The 20828-nt window shown below is 36.0% G+C and overlaps 1 protein-coding gene across 1 annotated transcript; it reads right to left on the bottom strand.

Moving 5' to 3' along the window:
• Positions 1-17169: 17169 nt before the first annotated feature.
• On the bottom strand, positions 17170-19374 carry LOC110812595 (Pentatricopeptide repeat (PPR) superfamily protein). Its single transcript, XM_022039414.2, has one exon. The coding sequence runs from the start codon at positions 19331-19333 to the stop codon at positions 17216-17218; it is 2118 nt and encodes a 705-aa protein (XP_021895106.1). The 5' UTR covers positions 19334-19374; the 3' UTR covers positions 17170-17215.
• Positions 19375-20828: the final 1454 nt, after the last annotated feature.

Genomic DNA, 20828 nt, shown 5'->3' with positions numbered 1-20828 from the left:
CCACGTGTTGTCCTTGGAGCCTGAGGGTGAGCCTGGATCGCCAGTCTGGGCCTCTTATTTTGTTGGACAGGCGCAGTAGGTGCTGGTCTGCGAAGTGGAGCTGAGGGTTTGTGACTCCCTGCTGACTGAGGAAGGGTGTTGAAACTCCTCTCCACGATCTGCGCCTTTGCCAGAACGGCTGAATATGTCTTGAGCTCTAATACCAATAAGTGATGCTTGATCTTTGGGCAGATGCCCCACTAGAACCTCTTAGCCTTCCTGCCCTCATCTATCAATGTCTTAAGGGAGTAGCCCAACTCTAGAAACTTACGAGCATATTCCGTTACCGTCATGTTTTCCTAGACCAGCTGGACAAACTCCATCTCCTTTAGATGTCAGATGTGCTCTGGGAGGTACTCCGCATGAAAGGCTGCTAAGAACTGCTCCCAAGTGATTGGTGTAGGCAGGGTGGTCTGCTTGAGCTCCCACCAACAACCTGCTTCCCCCACCAGCATGTAGGAAGCAAGGGTAACCCTTTGCTTGGGAACCACTCCTAAGGTCTTGAAAGCCTTCTCTGTCTCCGCCAACCAGTACTGGGCATCTTCAAAAGAGGACTCCATTGCAAAAGTGGAAGGGTTCAGTCTCCTGTACCTCTCTACATAGCCCGGGTCAATCAGGGAAGGAGCTGAGTCCCGTGGAAGAGGGACTGGGCCGGGTTGAGGATAGACTGGGGGGCCCTGTGGTGGCACCTACTGATATAATGGGGGCACTAGATTGTTCTGTGGTGGTACCAAGCAGTATTGTGGCTGGGGCACCGGATTATACTGCGGCGGTTGTGCTGGGTGGTACTGTGGAGGAGTAGGCTCGTGCTGGGGTGACTTGAGATCCGCTCGTTGTAGCGGTGGCTCAACCTGTTGTAGTGGGGGAGGGTCGAAAACTCTTTTCTCTCCTCTCGACCTTGCTGAGCAACAATGATCCTTTCTAGCATCTTAAATATTCTGTCCACATCTTTCCGAAGCGAATCATCCGGGGCTGCTCGGTTTAGTGGGGGTCTTCTTCTCGTCATCTCTCTGCACCTGCATTTCACAAGGAAGGGTTGAGTAACGATTAATTGGTTGGTATTTCTCTAAGTATTATTGTGTAAGGGACGAGTCCGAGGAACGCGGCTCTGATACCAACTGTAACGGCCCCGAAAATTAAAATGAAACATATATATAAAAATTCTAAGTATGGAAGCGAAATAAAATATTATGATTAACATCCCTTACACAATAACCAAAACATATTAAATGTATGAAATAATAAGCTAACTAAAGTAAATACTAGAAATGAATACTATAAGGAAAACTATAAAATCTTTAGGCATCTACTCGCCGTCTTCCTGCAGAACGGGCTCGGGAACCAAGTCCTCCTGATCTGAAATAGTTAAGTAAGGAATGAGCTACACTAGCCCAGTAAAGACGTCACACTATCTCACTATCGTAGAAGTAAAGGTTGGTAGAAAACAAAAACGACCAATGGAGCATAATTTATAACAAATTCATTTATCAATGATAAAACCCTTTATTGTCCACTTACCTCGGGGAGATTCATGAAAACAACCTATGAAAACAATAACATTATAATATCATGAAATCATTCGCACTCTGTACATAACACATGGCATACTTTTAATATTTCAATCATCAGGCAACAAATTTCATCTTTTATCAACCTACCAGTATCCATGGGATCCATAGGGTTCCCCACTACACGTGAACCATTCACTTTAACAACTTAATTCTAGGGCTGTCCTCATACCCCGTCTGGTATGGGCACCAAAACGATAAACCTCAGTACCCCGTCCAGTATGAGGGTGAAGCGGGTCATTTTCATACCCCATCTGGTATGTGCGCCAAAACATTTAAAGTCTCCATACCCCGTCCGGTATGAGAGACAACGTTCTCGGTAGGGTTCCCTATGGACCCGGTCCGTCCACCATCTCCCAAGATATCTAGTGAGGTTGTCGACTTATCCATTTATCAATTCACATATCTTTTCTATTCTTTTCTTAGTTTTCTGTTTCTCACATAATCATGAATATTTAAACCAGTAATGAGCATCCAATAATGCAGACATATCATCGGATTTACAAAATCAAGCCATAATGAAGTAAACAGTGATTCATGCATTCAAAACCATAGAATAAAAAAATCAGATACCATAATGCATTTAAAAACTGTAAAATAACTAAAACAGCAACTAACCAAAAATATATCAGATCCGGGCCCCATTAGCAACCTTAATTAACTATACATATCTATTAATTCATAAAATACCGTTTTATCATTTATTAAGCTTTAATGCCGTTATAGGAAATAGGGTGAGAGGTCCTTACTTGATTCGAAGTCTAAAATTAGTTTTTTACTATACCTACGGGCAGTTCCTAGATTCCCTGAATTTTTCTCCGGGAACTGAAACACACTTCCGGTACCTGCACATGTCCCCAAAAAACTCCAAATCAGACCCAGGGCCTCCTCGGCCAATTTTAGAATTTCGGCACGGCGGCAATCCGCCTCGGTTTGGCTGTTTTCGGCTGTTTTTGGTCGAATTCAGCCAAACTAGCACCAGTTCTTGCGAAGAAACACACGTAGGGCCCTCGATGGGCCAAAAAATACAGAAAATCAAGACTTACCGGCGGCGGAGCTCTCGGGTGCGGCGGCTCCTCCTGCGCGAGTTGCAATTTGGCATTTTGCTCCAATTAACTTGTAGAGGAAAGGATAATGGTCACAGTGGTGTAAAAATTACATCGAACGGGAATCGGGAAGGGTATCATCGGAGATAAAAATTGAGAAAACCCACGGCGGCACTACTGGGCTTCAACGACGTTTTTTTGCCAATTGGTCAGTGGTTTGGCTCCGATTTGGCCACAGATGGGTTCAACATCGAAATCTGAGCCAATGGGAGAAATTTTACCTCGTTTGGCGGCCGAAAAATGCTCCGGTGCGATGGCGGGTGGCGGCAGTCTGTTCCCCCAGCGGCTGGGTTGTCTTCTCCAACGAGGGCTCTGGCGACTAGGGTTTGAGGTTGGGTATGGATGAGATTATTTATAATCTTCTCCTTTCAATCTGAGCCGTCCATCATGATTTAATCTGGGCCGTCCGATCGCGATTAAATTGTGAATGAATCTAGCCCATCCATCGCGATGCGATATGGGCCGTCCATGCGTGATTTAATCTGGGCCATCCGCACGCGTGAAATCTAGGCCGTCCACACGTGCTTTTGATCTGGGCCATCCGTGCACGCAGGAACGGATCTCAGCCATCCGATCGCGCGCACGCGGATCGCCCACGTGGCTCCGTTTCGTGTGGCCTCCAGCATAAGCGTCTCTGCCATGCGGTGTGTCCTGGTTGGCCGAGGCTGCTGACCGGGCTGCTGTTGTGGCACAATTTTTTAAAATTGCATTTTGACCCTCGATTTTTGACTTTCTTTTCAAAAACACTCCCAGAATCCGAATTTTCACCTCTTTTTCTCAAAATTATTTTCAATTAAATCCCAAAAATAATTTTACCCGTTTTTATCATTATTATTATTTTTATTTCTATTTAATTAAATTAAACTAAATTTAAAACCATTACATAATAAATCAATTATAAAAATTAAAATAAAATAAAATAAAAATAATTCAAATAATAATAATAAAAAAAGAATTAGGGTGTTACAATAAATACCTCGCATCAGATGGGAATCTAAACCCTAGTCGCCAACCCCTGCCGGAAAAGAAGAACTAGACGCTGGAAAAGAAAGTCGACCGCCGACTGCCATCGCACTAGAGCCATCGTCGACTACCAAAAGAGGTAAAAATTTTCCCTACTCACTCGAAATTTGATTACGAGCACCCCCATGGCCAAATTGGAGCAAAAGGGAAAGTAAGTGAGCTGAAAACTGCGGATGAAACTCGGCAGAGCTGCTGCAGCCAAAGTCCCAAAACTCCTCCGATGAGCCCCTTCTCGATTCCCGTTTCACGTAATTTTTTTATCATTGTGTTCACCATCTTTTTCTGTGCAGGTTGGCCGAAGAAAGAATTTCAGCCGCGAAGGAGAACTGGCGAAGCCGCTATACTCAGAGGTTCCCCCGCCGGTGAGTTCAGTTTTCTATGACTTACTGGCCAACCAAGACCCTTGACGTATTTTTCTACAGGGATATGACCAAAACCTCCCAAAAATTGGTCAAAACTTGCTAGGCTGAGGCAAACTGCTATCGTGGGTGGCAGAATCGGTGTCGCCATGCCGGAACCCCGAAATTAGCTGAAACAAATTTTGGATACCAATTTTGGATTCATATGGTATTTTAGGTATGTGACAAGTGTTTTGAATTCCGCAGAGATAACTTAAAAACTCCGGTACCTGTTAGAAAGTGTAGTAGATAACGCGACATCTCGAAATACCGATCCAGATAAGGATCCTTCACTCTTTTCTTCGTTACGACAAATTGAGGCTTAATAATTAATAATTATGTATTTTTATAAAAAATTAAATAAACTTAAAAATAATTATAGATCATTAGTGGAGCCGAAACCGATTAGTTCATGGTCGTTTCGATTTTCTATTTATTTTTCTGTATTAGCTATATTTGGTTAATATTATACTGTGCATAACTCAACTGATAATTTTTATGGTCTTTTTGGTTATTTGTTATTTATTTCTCCTTCATTGTATGCTAGTATTTCGGCCATTGACTATTTGGCTATGTTAACCTATATTATTATTTAAGTAAACCGTGAATGTGAAATGAGATATGGTTAATGCATGCTTGATTGTTATATTGATGGAAATCTGTATGAAAAAGACTTACTAGGTACTCAGGAAAGGGCAGATGAACCCAGTACATAAGCAACCCTACCGTGAACGTTGCCTTAGTCACACAGGATTGGAAAGTCCCTTACCAGTAAGATTTGCGATATATGGTTCACTCTCATACCGGACGGGGTATCGAGATGATGGAATGTTTAGCGTCCATTATCGGACGGGGTATGAGGACGACATGTTAATTGTTTAATTGGATATTGGATTCACGAGTAGGAGGACATCCCTATAGACCCGCAGGGGTACCGATAAGTCAGTAAAAATATAAAATGATCATTTCTTGTTATCTTATATGTGATAAATAATAATGCATGAATATGAATTTTCATAAGTTATTGTTGTAAAAGACTTGTTACACGAATATAAAATAAATAATTTTCTTTATAGTAAATGAATTTACATTAAATTAAGGGCTCTATTGATTGTTTTTCTTATTTTTACCAATCTTCAATTTTCCGTATCTGTGATTAGTGTGATATTCTTACTGGGTTAGTGTAGCTTAACCTTTCATTAGCTACTTCAGATCAATAGGACTAATATCTATATCTCGATCAACAAGAGAATTGTGAATAGTTCATCATCCGAACTCCCTTCAAAAGCTAATGAAGATCGTCCTAGGATGCTCAGTTATCTATTTTTCATTTATTTCTTTAATTTTCGTTTGTTATTTTAGAATGGACATTCATGTAGTCTTATTGGGCATTATAAATTATTGTATAAGAAATGTAAACCTTAACTCTATTATTTCACTTTCGCATTTAATTTATGACTTTATTTCCTTTGAAGTTCTGAGCCTTTACAGTATGTAGAGTAAACTTTGAGAATAAGGAGAAGGGTTTCAACTCCTTAATGGGGGGGTCTTAATTTTTTTTTATTTTAAAAATGTTTTAGCTATTTATTTATGAATAAAAATAAAAGCATATATTAAAGTATAATAAAATAAATTACATTAGAAGCATGAATATTGAGTTTGAGGTGGCATCCACATGGATGTCAGAGTGGAAAAAAATGTGCTCTATTGCCACATCATGCTATATGAGCAATGACATAACATTAGCTTATCGGGGACTTAATTTATTATTATGCTATAAGGGTTATTAAATTTTTTTTGAAAATATAATTACCTATATAGACAAAAAAATTATTGTAAATACTTAAGTCGAAAAAATAAGAATATACAGGGGTTATTATATATTTAAGTCCAATAACATATGACTCAAAGTAACGTATGATAATTTTGATTTCATATCTTTTTCCCTTATTGAGTTTGCGATAAAAAATAGTCTCAATTTTTAAGAGTGTCTAATTATGTTTATTATATTCTAGTATTTGTTAAATATGGTTTGTGTAATTGTCTTTTGTATGTTTCTTTTTTTTCCCCCTTACTTTATATGTTTTCTTTTTCCTTCTCGTGTTTTGTGGTTATATGGGTCAGTGTTTGCTACCAATGCAGGGGGTTTGGCATTTTTTGTTTCCATGTTATGCATGTTTTCAATTGGATGCAATGGCCTCCAATGTTCCTTGATTGAAAATGAATGAGAAGTTTTAGAGTTATCATCTAACACCTTACAGGGAAAATAAATTGGTATGAGCAGGTTTTTTACCTTGTGGGCAAACTGTATACTGAAAGAAAAATCAATACATAAATAGTTTTTGAAAACCAAGAGAGAAACTTGGTGCTAGAGTTTGGGAAAAATCTATCTCTTTCGATTTTTATAGCGAGAGATAGATGATCATGATGCAAAGGGGATCTAACTTTGGCACTTTAAAAAGATAGACTTTTGCTTACATAAAATACAAAAAAAATGAACACCTAACTAGTATGCAATGTGTTCTTACAAAAATATGGGCTCAAGTTTATGATTTATCGTCTAAATTGATGACGAAGGAAGTGGTTCAAAGTTGTGGGAGGAAAATGGGAGTGTTGGTTTGAATTAATAATTCGACAGATGGAGGCAGTTCCTTTGTTTTTAAGAATTAAAGTTGCTCGGATGTGAAAAAACTAGTGTTGTATTGAACTCAAATTAAAGTTAAGGATTTGGTGTAATGAGTGTCATTTGAGTATAAAATATTACCAACTTTTTGTTACCACTACAAGCACGTCAATCACACAAAAGATTACCAGCTTTTTTACCACTAAAAATACATGGGCCATACATTATGTGACTGTGGTGCTTAGGATGACATAGATGATTGGATTTTGGTGGATGCATGATTTTTTGATGACTCATGCATAGTGTCCATTAGGATGAAAAAGATTCAAGGATAGAGCATGATGTCGATGAAAAAGAAGGTGGAATTGTTGGCGAAGATGACAATTATAGAGGAGAAAAAAGATATTTTTTACTTAAGTGCTATAAAGGTAAAAAAGATTTTATAGAAAACGGGGAAGATCATCTTGGAACTCATATTGGTAGTTTTAAGTCAGCATAACGAAAATTTTGTTTCTACCTTGGTAGGAGTTTCATAAAAGGTAATGGAGGAGATGATGAAGGCTAAAGAGAAAATGATATATAAAGAACACTGTGTAGAGCCTAATTACATGTCTAACATTCCCAAGTTTATACAAGCCAACACCAGCACGCACATCCAAAAGTTATCTTATTGGATCTGTTGAAGGCTCAAAAAATGGATTGACAAGATTTAACTCCATATCATGTTACTCAACAGCCCATGTTCCATAAGACTCAAAACCCCAACCATACCAATCAAGGTTGCTAATTCAAATCCACCTCAATGTATATAAAATAATCCAATAACAAAAACCTAAAGATAAAAGAAATGAGAGAGAAAAAATATGACATTGTAATCTTAGAAAGGCACTCTACATAGAGAAGCAAATGAGATGATAGAGGATTCACATACTTTGCACCATGGAGCTAAAATTTGGAGATCTAACAAAATTAGGTAAATGTCTTAAGCTGGAGTAACTTAATTAGACAACAAAATTAGGAAAAAGATAGATTGATTGAAGATAAAGAAGACATTCAACTAGAGGTAAAGAGGAACCCTACAAAACATTAAATAAGTCATGAGATGATGGGTTTGATTTAAAATATTTTACTTATATTTATAAGGACGAAGATTGCTCAAGAACCTCGCAGATAGCAATGACTATTATGCTGGAATTATTAGGGGCTTGAAAGGGTTCCAACAATTAAAACACTATAAGGAATAATTTAATCTATGTTCTCCGTTTTGGTTTTCCAAATAAATGTTAAAATGCAAGAATTATAAGTTGTAGCGCCCGGACCGAGGAGGGAAAAAAAAAAAAAAAAAAAAAACCACGTCGGCAGCCACGTCAGCAGTCCCGGCCAACCGGGACCTGCCACGTGGCAAAACCACGTCGTTCCAAAAAGGGCCACATTGGCGATCCGCGTGGGCGCGATCGGACGGCCCAGATCAAACGTGCGATCGGACGGCCCAGATTTAAACGCACGGACGGCCCAGATTTAATCAAAAACGGACGGCCCAGATTAAAACAAAATGGACGGCTGAGATCAAAAGGCAAGGGGTTATAAATAGAACCCCCACACCAGACCACAAACCCTAGCCGCCTGCCACTCGCCGGAGAAGACGAACCAAAAGCCGGCCGCCGCCGCACCGGAGGAACTTCCGACCGCCGATCGAGGTAAATTTCGTACCCCCGACTCGTTTTTCCACGCTGATTCCTCCTGTGGCCAAATCGGAGCCAAAATCCCGGCCAAACGGTCGTAATGCACGGCCGAAGCCCAGCGGCGCCGCCGCGCCCTTCTCGGTTTTTGCCTCCGATGAGGCCCTTCCCGGCCTCCGTTTGATGCAATTTTTATATCACCGTGATCACCACTCTTTTCTCTACAAGTTGACCGGAGCCGAATCACCAAAACACGAACCTCGCCAGAGAACCGCCGCACCCGAGAGCGCCGCCGCCGGTAAGCTCCGTTTTTCCGTAATTTTTTGGCCCCCCGAGGGCCCTAGGGTTGTTTTCTCGCAGGGACCGATGCGAGTGTGGCCGAATTCTGCCGAAAACAGCCAACCCGAGGCGAATCGCTGCCGCCAGAGGCGGCGCCGTCGCCGGAGCACGGCGGAGCCGCTGTGCTGGAGTTGCGATTTGGGCCGAAAGGGGCCCTGGGCCTAATTTGGGATTTTTTGGAACACGTGCAGGTACCAGTAGTGCGTTTCAGTTCCCTGAGGAAAATTCAGGAAAAATTAGGGACAGCCTGCAAGCGCACTGTGAAGCCGTGTTCGGATCCCGAAACGAGTAAGGACCCCTCACTCTATTTTCTATCACGGTTTTAAAGTCCAATAAATGATAAAACGGTTTTTCATGAATCAACGAATGTGTGAAATTGCTTAAGGTCGCTAATGGAGCCCGAGTCTAGTGTGTTTGTCGGTTAACTGTTATTTGGCATGTTTTACAGTTTTAAATGCAGCATGAGGTTCGATGTTTTCATTTTATAGTTTCGTGTGCATATTTTACTGTTTTATTGATTATGGATTGAATGACCGGGATATTGATGCTATATGTTGTCTGTTTGGCATAAATTATCGTTTTCTTGTTTGTATGTGATTGATAATGCTGACTGAGGGAAAAGGAGAATGAAAGATTATGTGAATGGAAATTGTATAATGTGTTCAGCCTGACTAGATATCCTAGGAGATGGTGGACGGACCGGGTCCGTAGGGAACCCTACCGGGATTGTGGTCTCCCATACCGGACGGGGTATGGAGATCTTATGTGTTTTGGCGCCCATACCGGACGGGGTATGGGGACGGCCCGTTTCATCCTCATACCGGACGGGGTAATGAGGTTTATTGTTTTGGCGCCCATACCGGACGGGGTATGGGGACGGCCCGTTTCACCCTCATACCGGACGGGGTAATGAGGTCTATGGTTTGGCGCCCATACCGGACGGGGTATGGGGACGGCCCTGGAATATGATTTCAAGTGTTAAGGATTAACGGGTAGCGGGACCCCGATGGATCCCCATGGATACTAGTGGGCTGGTGAATTAGGAAAATATGTTGTGTAACGATTGAATTACGAAAAGTGTGATAGGTATTATGTTATACAGTTCATATATATGTTTTCATGATGATGATGATGTTATTGCTTTCGTATATCGTTTTATGAATTTCACCGAGGTAAGTAAATGGTAAAGGTTTTATTTTCGATAAAAGGATTTGTTGTAAATTATGCTCCATTGGTCTTTTTGTGTTTTCTACCCACCTTTACCTCCGTGACGGTGAGATATCGTGATGTCTTTACTGGGCTAGTGTAGCTCATTCCTTATTTAATCATTTCAGATCAAGAGGACATCGTTCCCGAGCCGATTCCGCAGGAGGACGACGAAGGGGACGCTTAAAGACTCCATAGTCACATTCGTAGTTTTTACTTTCAAGTTTCTCCTTTAGGTAGTATAATCTTTTATATTTTGTGAGCACGTTTCGGTTTCAGTGTAAGGGATGTTATTCAAATTTTGACATCGCTTCCGCATTTGATATTTTTGAATATAAAATTCCATTTTAAATTTCCGGGGGTGTTACATAAGATCAGTTAAGATTCAAAGATTGATGTTTTATGAATTGTCAACTCTTTCTTACAAAAAAAAAAAGAATGTTGTTTAAGTGTTACATGGACTAATGGAACTTATGTGGGGGTTAAATTAAGTTTAATTCATCATATTGATATGATTATGTTCAATAGAAATGGTGTTGTATGGCATTGCACTAGAATTTACGGGCAACATAAGTCATACATGAAGAGCATAAAATGAGCATAACATGAGAATTAATGACAAATTTGAAACAAGAATGTAACATTCCTTCGACGATAAGAGGTGATCCAAATTACAAGCTGCTATAAATAATAAGTTTGGATGAGGAGAGACAAAATCTTGACAACCTTATACTGAACATACATATTTTATAATTATGGACTTATAAACCTTCCGCACATTGCTTATAAATATAGATTGCGTAATTATAGGAAATAAGTTAAGAATGTATAAAAGAGCCGCAATAGCTTCTAGAAACTTTTAAGTGGCTAGCTTTATTTCTCATACTTTTTCAATGTCATTTTTCCAATTTGTTACAGTCACAAAGTACAAGTATGAATAGAATATTATTTTACTGAAACATTCTGGTTAAAGGAAAAAACTTTTTTGGGAAATCATTAGAGTGGTTTGGGCAAACCACTAAGACAATAAGAGGCAAAAATTTCAAAAGTGGGATATGATTATAGTGGAATTTATAAATCATAAAATTAGGAGGACGAAAACATATTGGTCAAACTCTTAGAGATAGATAAATTGGAGGACAATATAAAGTTGATTAAGGATTTTGAATCTCTTTGTTCTTTATCTTGAAATTTATACTTGGAGAGGAATTTTTTGAAGTAATCTTTTGAAAACCTTTTGGACTTTTAAGATTGTTCATCTGTTTGTGTTTTGAACAATTTTGAAGAGAAAAAAATCAAAATTTTCAAGCGAAAGCTCTTTACTTACTTTTAAGCCTTAATTTTTGAATATTTTTGTTCTTTGCTTTGAAATATATTCTTTGAAAGAGATTCTTGAGGTAAACTTCTAAAAGTCTTTAGCTTGTTTATTGTTATTCATTTATTTGGTTTTCATCAAAATTTTGAGAGATTTAAGAATAAAAAACTGGATTTATTTTCTTTTTTTAAAAAAAAAAAATCTCTTATATTCTCTTTGAGCTTTAACTTGAATACCTACATTTGATAAGAACATTTTTGAGATTTTATTCTTTCACATACTTATAGTTTAAAGAGAAATATTTATTCTCGAAGAATAATCTTGAGCTAAACTCTTCAAAAATAAATTTCTTGAGTTAAATCTTGAAAAAAAAAATATTTCCTTCCATGTTTTTTTATAAGAGGAAATGTGGAAAACTTCTAGAGATTTAAGTGTTTGAAAAAACACTTTCAAATGAAGTTAAACGCCTTAAACAAGTCTTTAGTTTCTAAATAAAGGTGTGAGAAATCTCTTAGAAGTTGACTGTTTGACAGAAACATTAAAGGAGTAAATCTCGACACTAAGATAAATAAGCATTTGAAAGAGGTAAAGTTAGATACATGAAAAACAAATATTTTCAAGATAGTGAAAATACTCAAGTGGTTGACTTAAGAAGACAACATAAATACACATGGGTGGTCGAATTTGTAAAAAAAAAAAAAAAGAATCGAGTTTGCAATATCTCTTCCTTTATCTCCTTTATTTATGCATTATACTTTATTTATAAATCTTTAATTAATATTTACTTATGCGATTAAGTTATTTTTTCTTTTGAGTTACTATTTTAACATTTATAGTTTGTTGAAAGCTTTAAATATATTATCATAAACTTTAGAGACTCTTGATGTGACTTGAATTTTGGGAATATCTTATCTATATTATGGAGGATATTTGATATTTATCATAATGGGTATTTTTGTATATCTTGGAGATATTTTATATTTATCATGAGCAATAATTTATGTATATTTTAGAGAATTTTTGTTTGAAAAAATTCTACTAGTCTCTATATATATATTTGCTAACCTATTAAAGATGTACTCTCAATTGATCATAGTAGAATACTTTCTTGTAGGTTTTGCCCGCGGATATAGACCCACTGTTGAACTATGTTAAAACTTTGTGTTATTTTTTATATACTTTACTTTGTTATGATTGTGTGCATTTTAAGGATTTATTTTCCAAATAAATGGTATCAGAGCTTAAGTTAAAGAGAAAAAACCATATCAGTTAGAGAGAAAAAAAATTAGGAAGACTAAATACAAATGCAACAACTGTATTTTTTGTTTCTTCCCTCAAGAGTAGCACCGCAATAGCAGCTCAGATCGCAACGACGATGACTATTGATAGAACCGTTCTCATATATCGAGCAACCAGGTGGAAGAAATCGACTGTGCACATTGCTTAGAGAAGAAAGATAGACACGATGTCAGATATGGTCTGTCCATAGAGCGTAGGAGTGCACACGAATGGAGAAGAAGAACCAACATGTGACAGTGAGGTGAAAGAAGGCAGAGTGGTGCGCAACCGGTTCTGCACACGGTGGAGACGAATATCAGCCCGCGAAGGCCAGATCTAGTTATTGGTGCATTGGGTCTGTCTGAGAAGGAGGAACAACGCATTTTTTGTGCAAGTTTCACTAGATCCATGCCGGATATAAACTTGCAGACAGTTTCTATGGTGATTTTTAATGAAATTGCGGTGGTATGTGGTGGTTCAGCAACTGCACGTGGGTGCTTCATTAGTTATATGCAATAGTTTTTTACGTGGTAGTGCTTCCCTGTGAGTGGGTTTTTTGTTTTCCAACAATGGTATTTTTCTTTATTTATTTTTTATGCATAGTCCAAGGATTCAAGATGACATACACAAAGTATAAAATAGCTAAGTTTAATGATAGAACGAGTTTTAGTCTCCAAAAAATTCGAATAAGATCGTCCCTCGTTTATACAGTTTATGGAGGGCAATTGAAAGAAGATTTCCTGAGGGTATGAGAGAGTCGGATAAGCATATCTGCAGGATAGAGCCTTATGTGTGATTTTATGAGTGTGAATGATAATGTTATGCGAGAAATTGCTGGAGATATTTCAACTTCAATTGTGTGAAAACAATTAGAAGAGTTATACTTTGTAAAATAGTGACAAATCACCTTTATTTGAAGGAAATATTGTACAATATAAGAATGAGCGAAAATAAGCTCATTAAACAACATCTTGATGAGTTTAATTACATAATTATGGACTTGAATAACATAGGTATTAAGATTGATAATTAGGATCATACATTAATTGTATTGTGTTCATTACCATCTTCGTATGAGACTTTTATTGATATTCTATTGTATACGAAAACTAGTATTTCACTAGATGATGTTAGTAAAATACTAAAATAAAAAAAGTTGAAAAAGAATTTTCCAAAGCATAAAACAGAAGATGAAGATTTGGTAAGTAGGAGAAGAGTATAGAGAAAGGCTATATCAAAATCTAGAGGTAAAAAGAAAAACTATTTTGAGTGTAGGAAAGCTAGTCACTTTAGGAGATATTGTCTTAGGCTAAAGAGAGGAAAATAACAAGAGAGTTCTATTAATATAGTTTGACATGGATAAATTTGATAATAGTAATAACAGTACTGGGGTAGTTCTATCTGTGAATTCGGATCACTGAAAGAATTCATAGATTCTTGATTCTTGTGCTATATTCCACAAGTGTCCTCATAGACATTAATTTACTACTTACAAGAAAATGAGTGGTATTACATATATGGGAGATAACAGTTTGTTGACTGTACCTGATATTGGTAATATCCAATTAAGAATGTTTGATGATATCATTAAAACTATTGAGTATTAGCATGTTCCTCAAATGAAGAGGAATCTAATATTTCTTTCTACATTGACGTCTTGGAATTATAAATATCATGCAAAAAATGATATCCTTAAAGTGTATATAGGCTCCAAGGTACTCATGAAAGACAATTTGGAATCTAGATTGTATGTTCTTTATGGGAATGCAGTTTCAAAGAAAGTTGTTATAACATCAAGAAGCAATAATTAGAATCAGTTGTGGCATCTGCATTTAGGTCATATGAGTGACAAGGAGTTATCTGTTTTAAGCAGACAAAGTTTGTTAAATGGGTATAAAAAAGGAGCTCCGGGTTTTTGTGACCACTGTATGTTTGGCAAACGAACCAGAGTGAAGTTTAATAAAAGGACAATGCATAAGGCTAGAGATAAGTTAAATTATATCCATTCTAACTTATAGGGTCCATACAGAGTTCCCTCCAAGAGTGGTGTCAGGTATTTCATGACCCTGATTGATAATTACTCTCGGAAGGTATGTGTATAATTTCTAAAATCGAAAGAGGATGCATTTTCAATATTTTTCAGACGCAAGACCATGATTGAGAAGTAAATAGAGAGGAAGATCAAGTGTTTTAGGACTGAAAATAGATTAGAATTTTAAAATTATGCATTTGATGATTTCTGCAGTACGGAAGGCATAGTGAAACGCCACACTTATGTTGGGACACCATATCAAAATGGTGCTACAGAATGCATGAATATGATGCTTTATGTTAGAGCACAAACTATGTTGTCTCATTTGGGTTTGAGACATGAATTTTAGATTGAGGTTATGAACACTGCTAGTTTCTTGGTTAATAGATCACCATCCACATCTATTGAGGACAAACCTCATTTTGAAGTATGGTATGGATCTCCTGCTAATTACTCTCAGCTAAGGATTTTTAGTCGTACTGCTTATACTCATGTTAGAGATGGTAAGCTTGAGTCGATAACAAAGAAATGTATATTTTTTAGGTATGCATCTGGAGTGAAAAGCTACAAGTTGTGGTGTAGTGATCCTAAGTCTGTAGGATTGATTACAACAGAGATGTGAAATGTAATAAGTTTGCTTCACTAGGCAGTTAGAATGAGAAGATAATAGCATAATCAGATCATAGTATTAGAGAGTAAGTAAAGTTAGAAGTTCAGTCCAATGGTTTAGGGAATGAAGTGCAGGATCTTAATCAAGAAGATGATGGTGCACCTGATTAATAACAAACAGATAGTATTACAACAGGCAGGAAGAGAAGACAGATTAGACCACCACAGAAGTATGAGAATCTGATTGCATATGACTTGTTAGTTGTAAAGACAGTTGATTTGCAGGTACTAAGGAGTTCAGATGCAGATCATGGAGTTGGTGTTGTGTGTGAAGAACTTGATGGCAGATATCACTTCGTTCGAAAATCAGGTAGCAAGTTTAAACATAACTTAGACTTGGTTGGAGTAAATGATATTTAATAGCTCCCTTGCGAGGGATTGGCAAGATAGCACGACAAGACGGTCAGTTGTTTTGATGATGGAGAGAATTCAAGCAAATGAGAAGATTTATTGATGTGGCTTAAATTTCGGAGATATCTTATCTATATTATGTAGGATATTTGATATTTATCCTAGTGAGATTTTTGTATATTTTGAGAATATTTTGTATTTATCGTAGGGAATAATTTATGTACATCATAGAGAGTTTTTATTTGAAAAAAACTCTACTGACCTCTCTATATATAAGTTCATTAACATATTGGTGTACTCTCAATTGATCATAGTGGAATACTTTCTTGTCGATTTTACCCGTTGATGTAAGCACACTACCGAAACCACATTAAAACCTTGTGTTATTTTCTATATGTTTTACTTTATTGTGATTGTGCGTGGTTTAGAGATTTATTTTTCTAATAGAGGCATTTAATTTAAGAGCTTGAGTATTATTCAAATTCTTTCTCTATCATTTACTACTCATTGGGTTGCTCATATAATCTACATACTGTAATAATTTTCATTTTAAATTAAACTTAACAAAATATTAAGTTAATTATTAATAAATATAATTAACAATATTCATTGAATTAGACTGTGATCAACAGTATCCGGGATTTTTGCAAAGATAAGATATCATAAGTTCTAAAAGCAAAATGTAAAAATAAAAATAAAATCAAGAACGAAATACTATTTTTTTTTTAAATGTCAATATATATATATATATATATAATAATCCTAATATAAGGTAGTCTTGATCTCTCTATTTCTCGTTATTGATTATACACATAATTAAGAATATGCATTTACCTTTAACTGGATTCATCACATATATCCTTAACAGACATTTAGGAGGATAAGGGTAAATATTGATTAAAAATAAACATAAAATAAGAGTATTTATTCATCTATAAATGCAAAATTAAGAGTAAACATTAATTCATCATCACATATTTCTCAAAAGAAAACAAATCATCATGATATAAAAAACAAAGGGACAAAAAAAATTTCTTCAAATTTTGTTTTCACTTCTTCTAAGTTTATATTTAAAAAAATAAATAAATAAACAAATTTGCTAGGTAAGTTGTCTTTTGAAAGGAACAAATGTCTAATATAACATAAACTATTAAATAATTGGTTCTTTTTGGTGGAATAGGTATGGTATTTAGTCTAATCAAATCTCTAAAATTAATTGTTATTATCAAGAGTTAATGGAAATCAATTGTCTCCTAAATTAATTTTTAAAAATTAGTTAACACATGTATGTAATTAATTATTTTCAAAATCAGTTGAATAAAAGCATGTAAATTAGTTATTTCTAAAATTAAATTTTAAATTAGCTTAATATATGTGCGTCGGTGTACGAAATTAAATTAATTTAGTATATGCATGTAAATTAATTATTTCTAATATTTATTTTATACATGTATGTCTGTAAAATTAATTTAATTATTTACTGATTAAATTAATTTTAATAATTTATTGATTTGTGCATGCTCATTTTAAAAAATAATGGTGATTAAAAATTATAAATAATAAATTAGAATAAATGATTAAATTTTCATTCACATTTTACTTAAAATAATCTCCAGATCAAATTCACCATTTATTTTTTTCATGTTATTTTGTAGCCTATGTAGCTCTTGTCGAGATTCATCAATGTCAGGTTGCGATTCATCACCAGAAGAGAATACTCGAACACTGTTCCTTACCTCAATCCAGCTTAGCCCAGGATCCTTTTCCAAAGCCAATCCTCTCTTCTTCCTTCTCATTTCTGCAACTCTATCCCACCTCCCCAGAGCTGCATAAAAATTAGAAACCAATACATGTGTTGCACAGCCTTCTGAGTCTAATCTTAAGATTTTTTCCGCAACATGTACACCGATTCTCAAGTTTCTATGAGTGACACAAGAGCTTAACAAAGTCCTCCCTAATTCAGGATAACCTTCACTATAAGGTGACTCATTAACTAATTCTTCTGCTTCATCTAATAATCCAGCCCGGCTTAACAAACTTACCATGCAAGAATAGTGCTTGGGCCCCGGTAGGCAACCATTTTCCTTCATATGAACCCAGAAGAACTTTCCTTTTTCGACAAAGCCGCCATGGCTGCAAGCAGAGAGTAGGGACAAATAAGTAATCTGATCTGGTATATGACCGTGTTTTAGGATCCTATCAAAGATCATCAACGCCTTGTCTGCCATTCCATGATGACCATATGCTAGAACCATTGAATTCCAGCATTTTAAATCAGGATTTGAAAGTGCAGAAAAGATAGATTGAGCAGCTGCCAAGGTACCACTTTTGGCATACATGTCTATTAGACTCCCAGAGACTGACATGTCAGTCTCGTAACCTAGTTTCACAGCAAGGCAATGGATCATTTCACCTTGTTTAAGAGTTGCCTGGTCTGCACATGCACCTAAAGCTCCACTTAGGGAAAAGCTATCAGCACTGTTACATTCGAGGTACATTTGGCGAAAAGAATTAATGGCGCATTCCCCATTTGCCATTCTAGACCACCCCATGATCATTTCAGTCCAGAGTATCACATCCTTAGCGGAGATAGAACTGAATATCCTTGCAGCAGATTCAGGGTCACTGTTTCTGAAATACATTGATACCAGAGTAGTTCCTACGAAAAGACTCTCATGAAATCCTGTTTTTGTAACTTGGGAATGAAGAAGTTTTCCATATTCAGAAGCTAGCAACAGGGCAGTTGCAGAAATGACAGCTGCAAAAGTATACTCATCAGGTTTAGGAAAAGAAATTCTTTGCAATCGGATAAACAGATCGATGGCCTTCTCTCCATTTCCATTTTTTAAGCACCCTGTAATCACTGAATTCCATGAAACCAAATCTGGGTTTCGAATTCTACTAAAAACCGAAAAGGCAGATTCCAAGTCTCCACAATTGAAATACATATCAAGCAAGGCATTTTGCAGAGGTAAATCAGCATCTGGGTTAGAGACAATTACTTGGGCATGAAAGAGTTGGCCACAAAAATAGTCTTGTAACCTGCTACAAGCATTGAACATCATCGAATACGTAAATCGAGTCGGAGTAACACCAGATCTCACCATACAACAAAATAGATGAAATCCTTCTTTTATCTTGTCATTCTTCAACTTACCAACTATCATACAATTCCAACTAACAGCATCCTTATAACCTATACATTCAAAAATTTTGTCTGAAGATTTCAAATCTCCACAGTTTGAGTACATCCCGAGAACTGACGTCTGAACACATACATCATTTACATGTCCCTGTTTCAAAACTCGAGTATGCAGCAAAGAACCCATCAGCCAATCCTCCGTCATACCAGACGCCCGCAGTAGGCTCGTGAATGTTGAACCATCGGGCCTCACGCAATCAAACTCCATCTGGGTAATCAATTTCAATGCCAAATACGTATGATCAGGAGTCTTTGAATATGCGGACATGAGCGCATTAAATGAAACAAGACTCCTTTGCGGCATTTTGTCGAACATCAGCTGTGCGTCGTAGAGTGAGCCGCATCGAGTGTACATAGAGATCAAGTTGTTGTATGTATAAGGAGAGCGAGTTTTGGCGATGGTAAGAATGAGAGCATGGAGTTCGCGAGCGCGTCTCAGGGAGGTTATGGAGCTGCATTTCTGTACAAGAGCTCTAAGAGAATATGATTCCTGCGCAAGGGGCATATAGAGAAGGCAAATGGTAGTTTCGTAATATAAGCACCTGTTCCCGATAAAAAGCTCAAAGTTATTTTGATTTATATATTTGATTTTTAAAATATCCTTCCAACTTTAACTATTTTTTAATTTGGTGAATAACTTTTTTCTTAATGAATAAAATATTATATTAGTTTTTTAATATGTTATTGTTACTCCACCTAAAAAAATCTAAGTATTCATTCAGAAATATAATAGTTTTTAATATTTAACTGAATTTAATTACTATTGTTCAACAACACACTAATAAGTTAAATTATTAATTTTAAAAAATCAAGTATTAAATATTCACCGCCAACATATAATACGCTTATAGCGAGTTCTGTGTTGTTAGTGAAACTCAAATTAGAAACCTTTAAATAGTATATGAATGTTTTAATTCCTAAACTATCGTATTATTGGTAGGTGAAAAATCTTTTAATTGTTATAATTATTTTTTATTTTAATTTAAGATCAGTCAGTTAATTAGCTAATTAAAATAAATAGATTTTTGAACATCATGTAATTTAATGATATAAGTGCTATATAAATTGTTAGGCTTCATTTAAAATTTTATTTATTTTTAAAATATTTTAAATCTAACTACTAAATATATTCTCTATATTTTTCATTTAGTTTTCATCATATACTTTATAAACTAAATTCATGTAATTTTTAAGTACTTTAATTATGTAGCTAACTTGTAGTAATGAAATAATTAAAATTTTATTTATTTTAAAATATCAAAATCTAACCCAACTAACTCGAGAAAAAACCTAGTGAAGATACATGCAGACATTATTAATACTTCAATCAAAATTTGTGTATGTATGGATATATGTATAGATTCTTTACAGTTTCAGAAGTAATAACTTTATGTTGCACGTATGAATATACATCACTTTGATTGTACATATAAAGTTATTTTTTTCTAAACTAAAATAATAGAATACTCTGGAATATGATATTCCAAAACCCTATTAAGGTTTATGCTCGACTCCTCTTCTTATTTCTTTAGTTATCTCTGGTTTTTCTTATTTTGCTATCTCTATTGTTGTTTCATGATAAACTTTCACAAGGATTTTACCTTGGAAAACTTTATTGAGGTAGATCTGTGAGGTTCAAAGTTAATACAGTCAAACATGTACACTCCCACTATAACTTACCTGACCATATTGTTAACACTTGTTATAAATTACATGGACGCCTGAAGAGGCATAAGTTGTGTAAAAAGGGTAAGATGTCTATTGCCGACCAAGTTTCTATATCCCCTACTTAGGAGTAGAGGAATACAAAAAAAATTATCCATCAAGCATGACCAATATGAGTACTTAATAATAAAACCATCCATCAGTGAGCATGATAAAATCATTTACCACTCTTAGAAATATAATGTCTTTGGTTTCTTTAGTATGTATCTCTCTCTACTCATTTAATGAGATTCAAAATTAACATCAATGTACCTTGGATCATAGACACTAGTGTG

The sequence above is a fragment of the Carica papaya genome, chromosome 4, assembly GCF_054855325.1.
Source record: "Carica papaya isolate Zhongbai chromosome 4, ASM5485532v1, whole genome shotgun sequence".
NCBI lineage: Eukaryota > Viridiplantae > Streptophyta > Magnoliopsida > Brassicales > Caricaceae > Carica > Carica papaya.
The sequence above is the reverse complement of the archived record's forward strand: the minus strand, read 5'-3'. Positions and strand labels throughout refer to the sequence as shown.

What these genes read in the sequence shown, in the direction of transcription:
- LOC110812595 (XM_022039414.2), bottom strand. Translation starts at nt 19,333, where the DNA reads ATGCCCCTTGCGCAGGAATCATATTCTCTTAGAGCTCTTGTACAGAAA.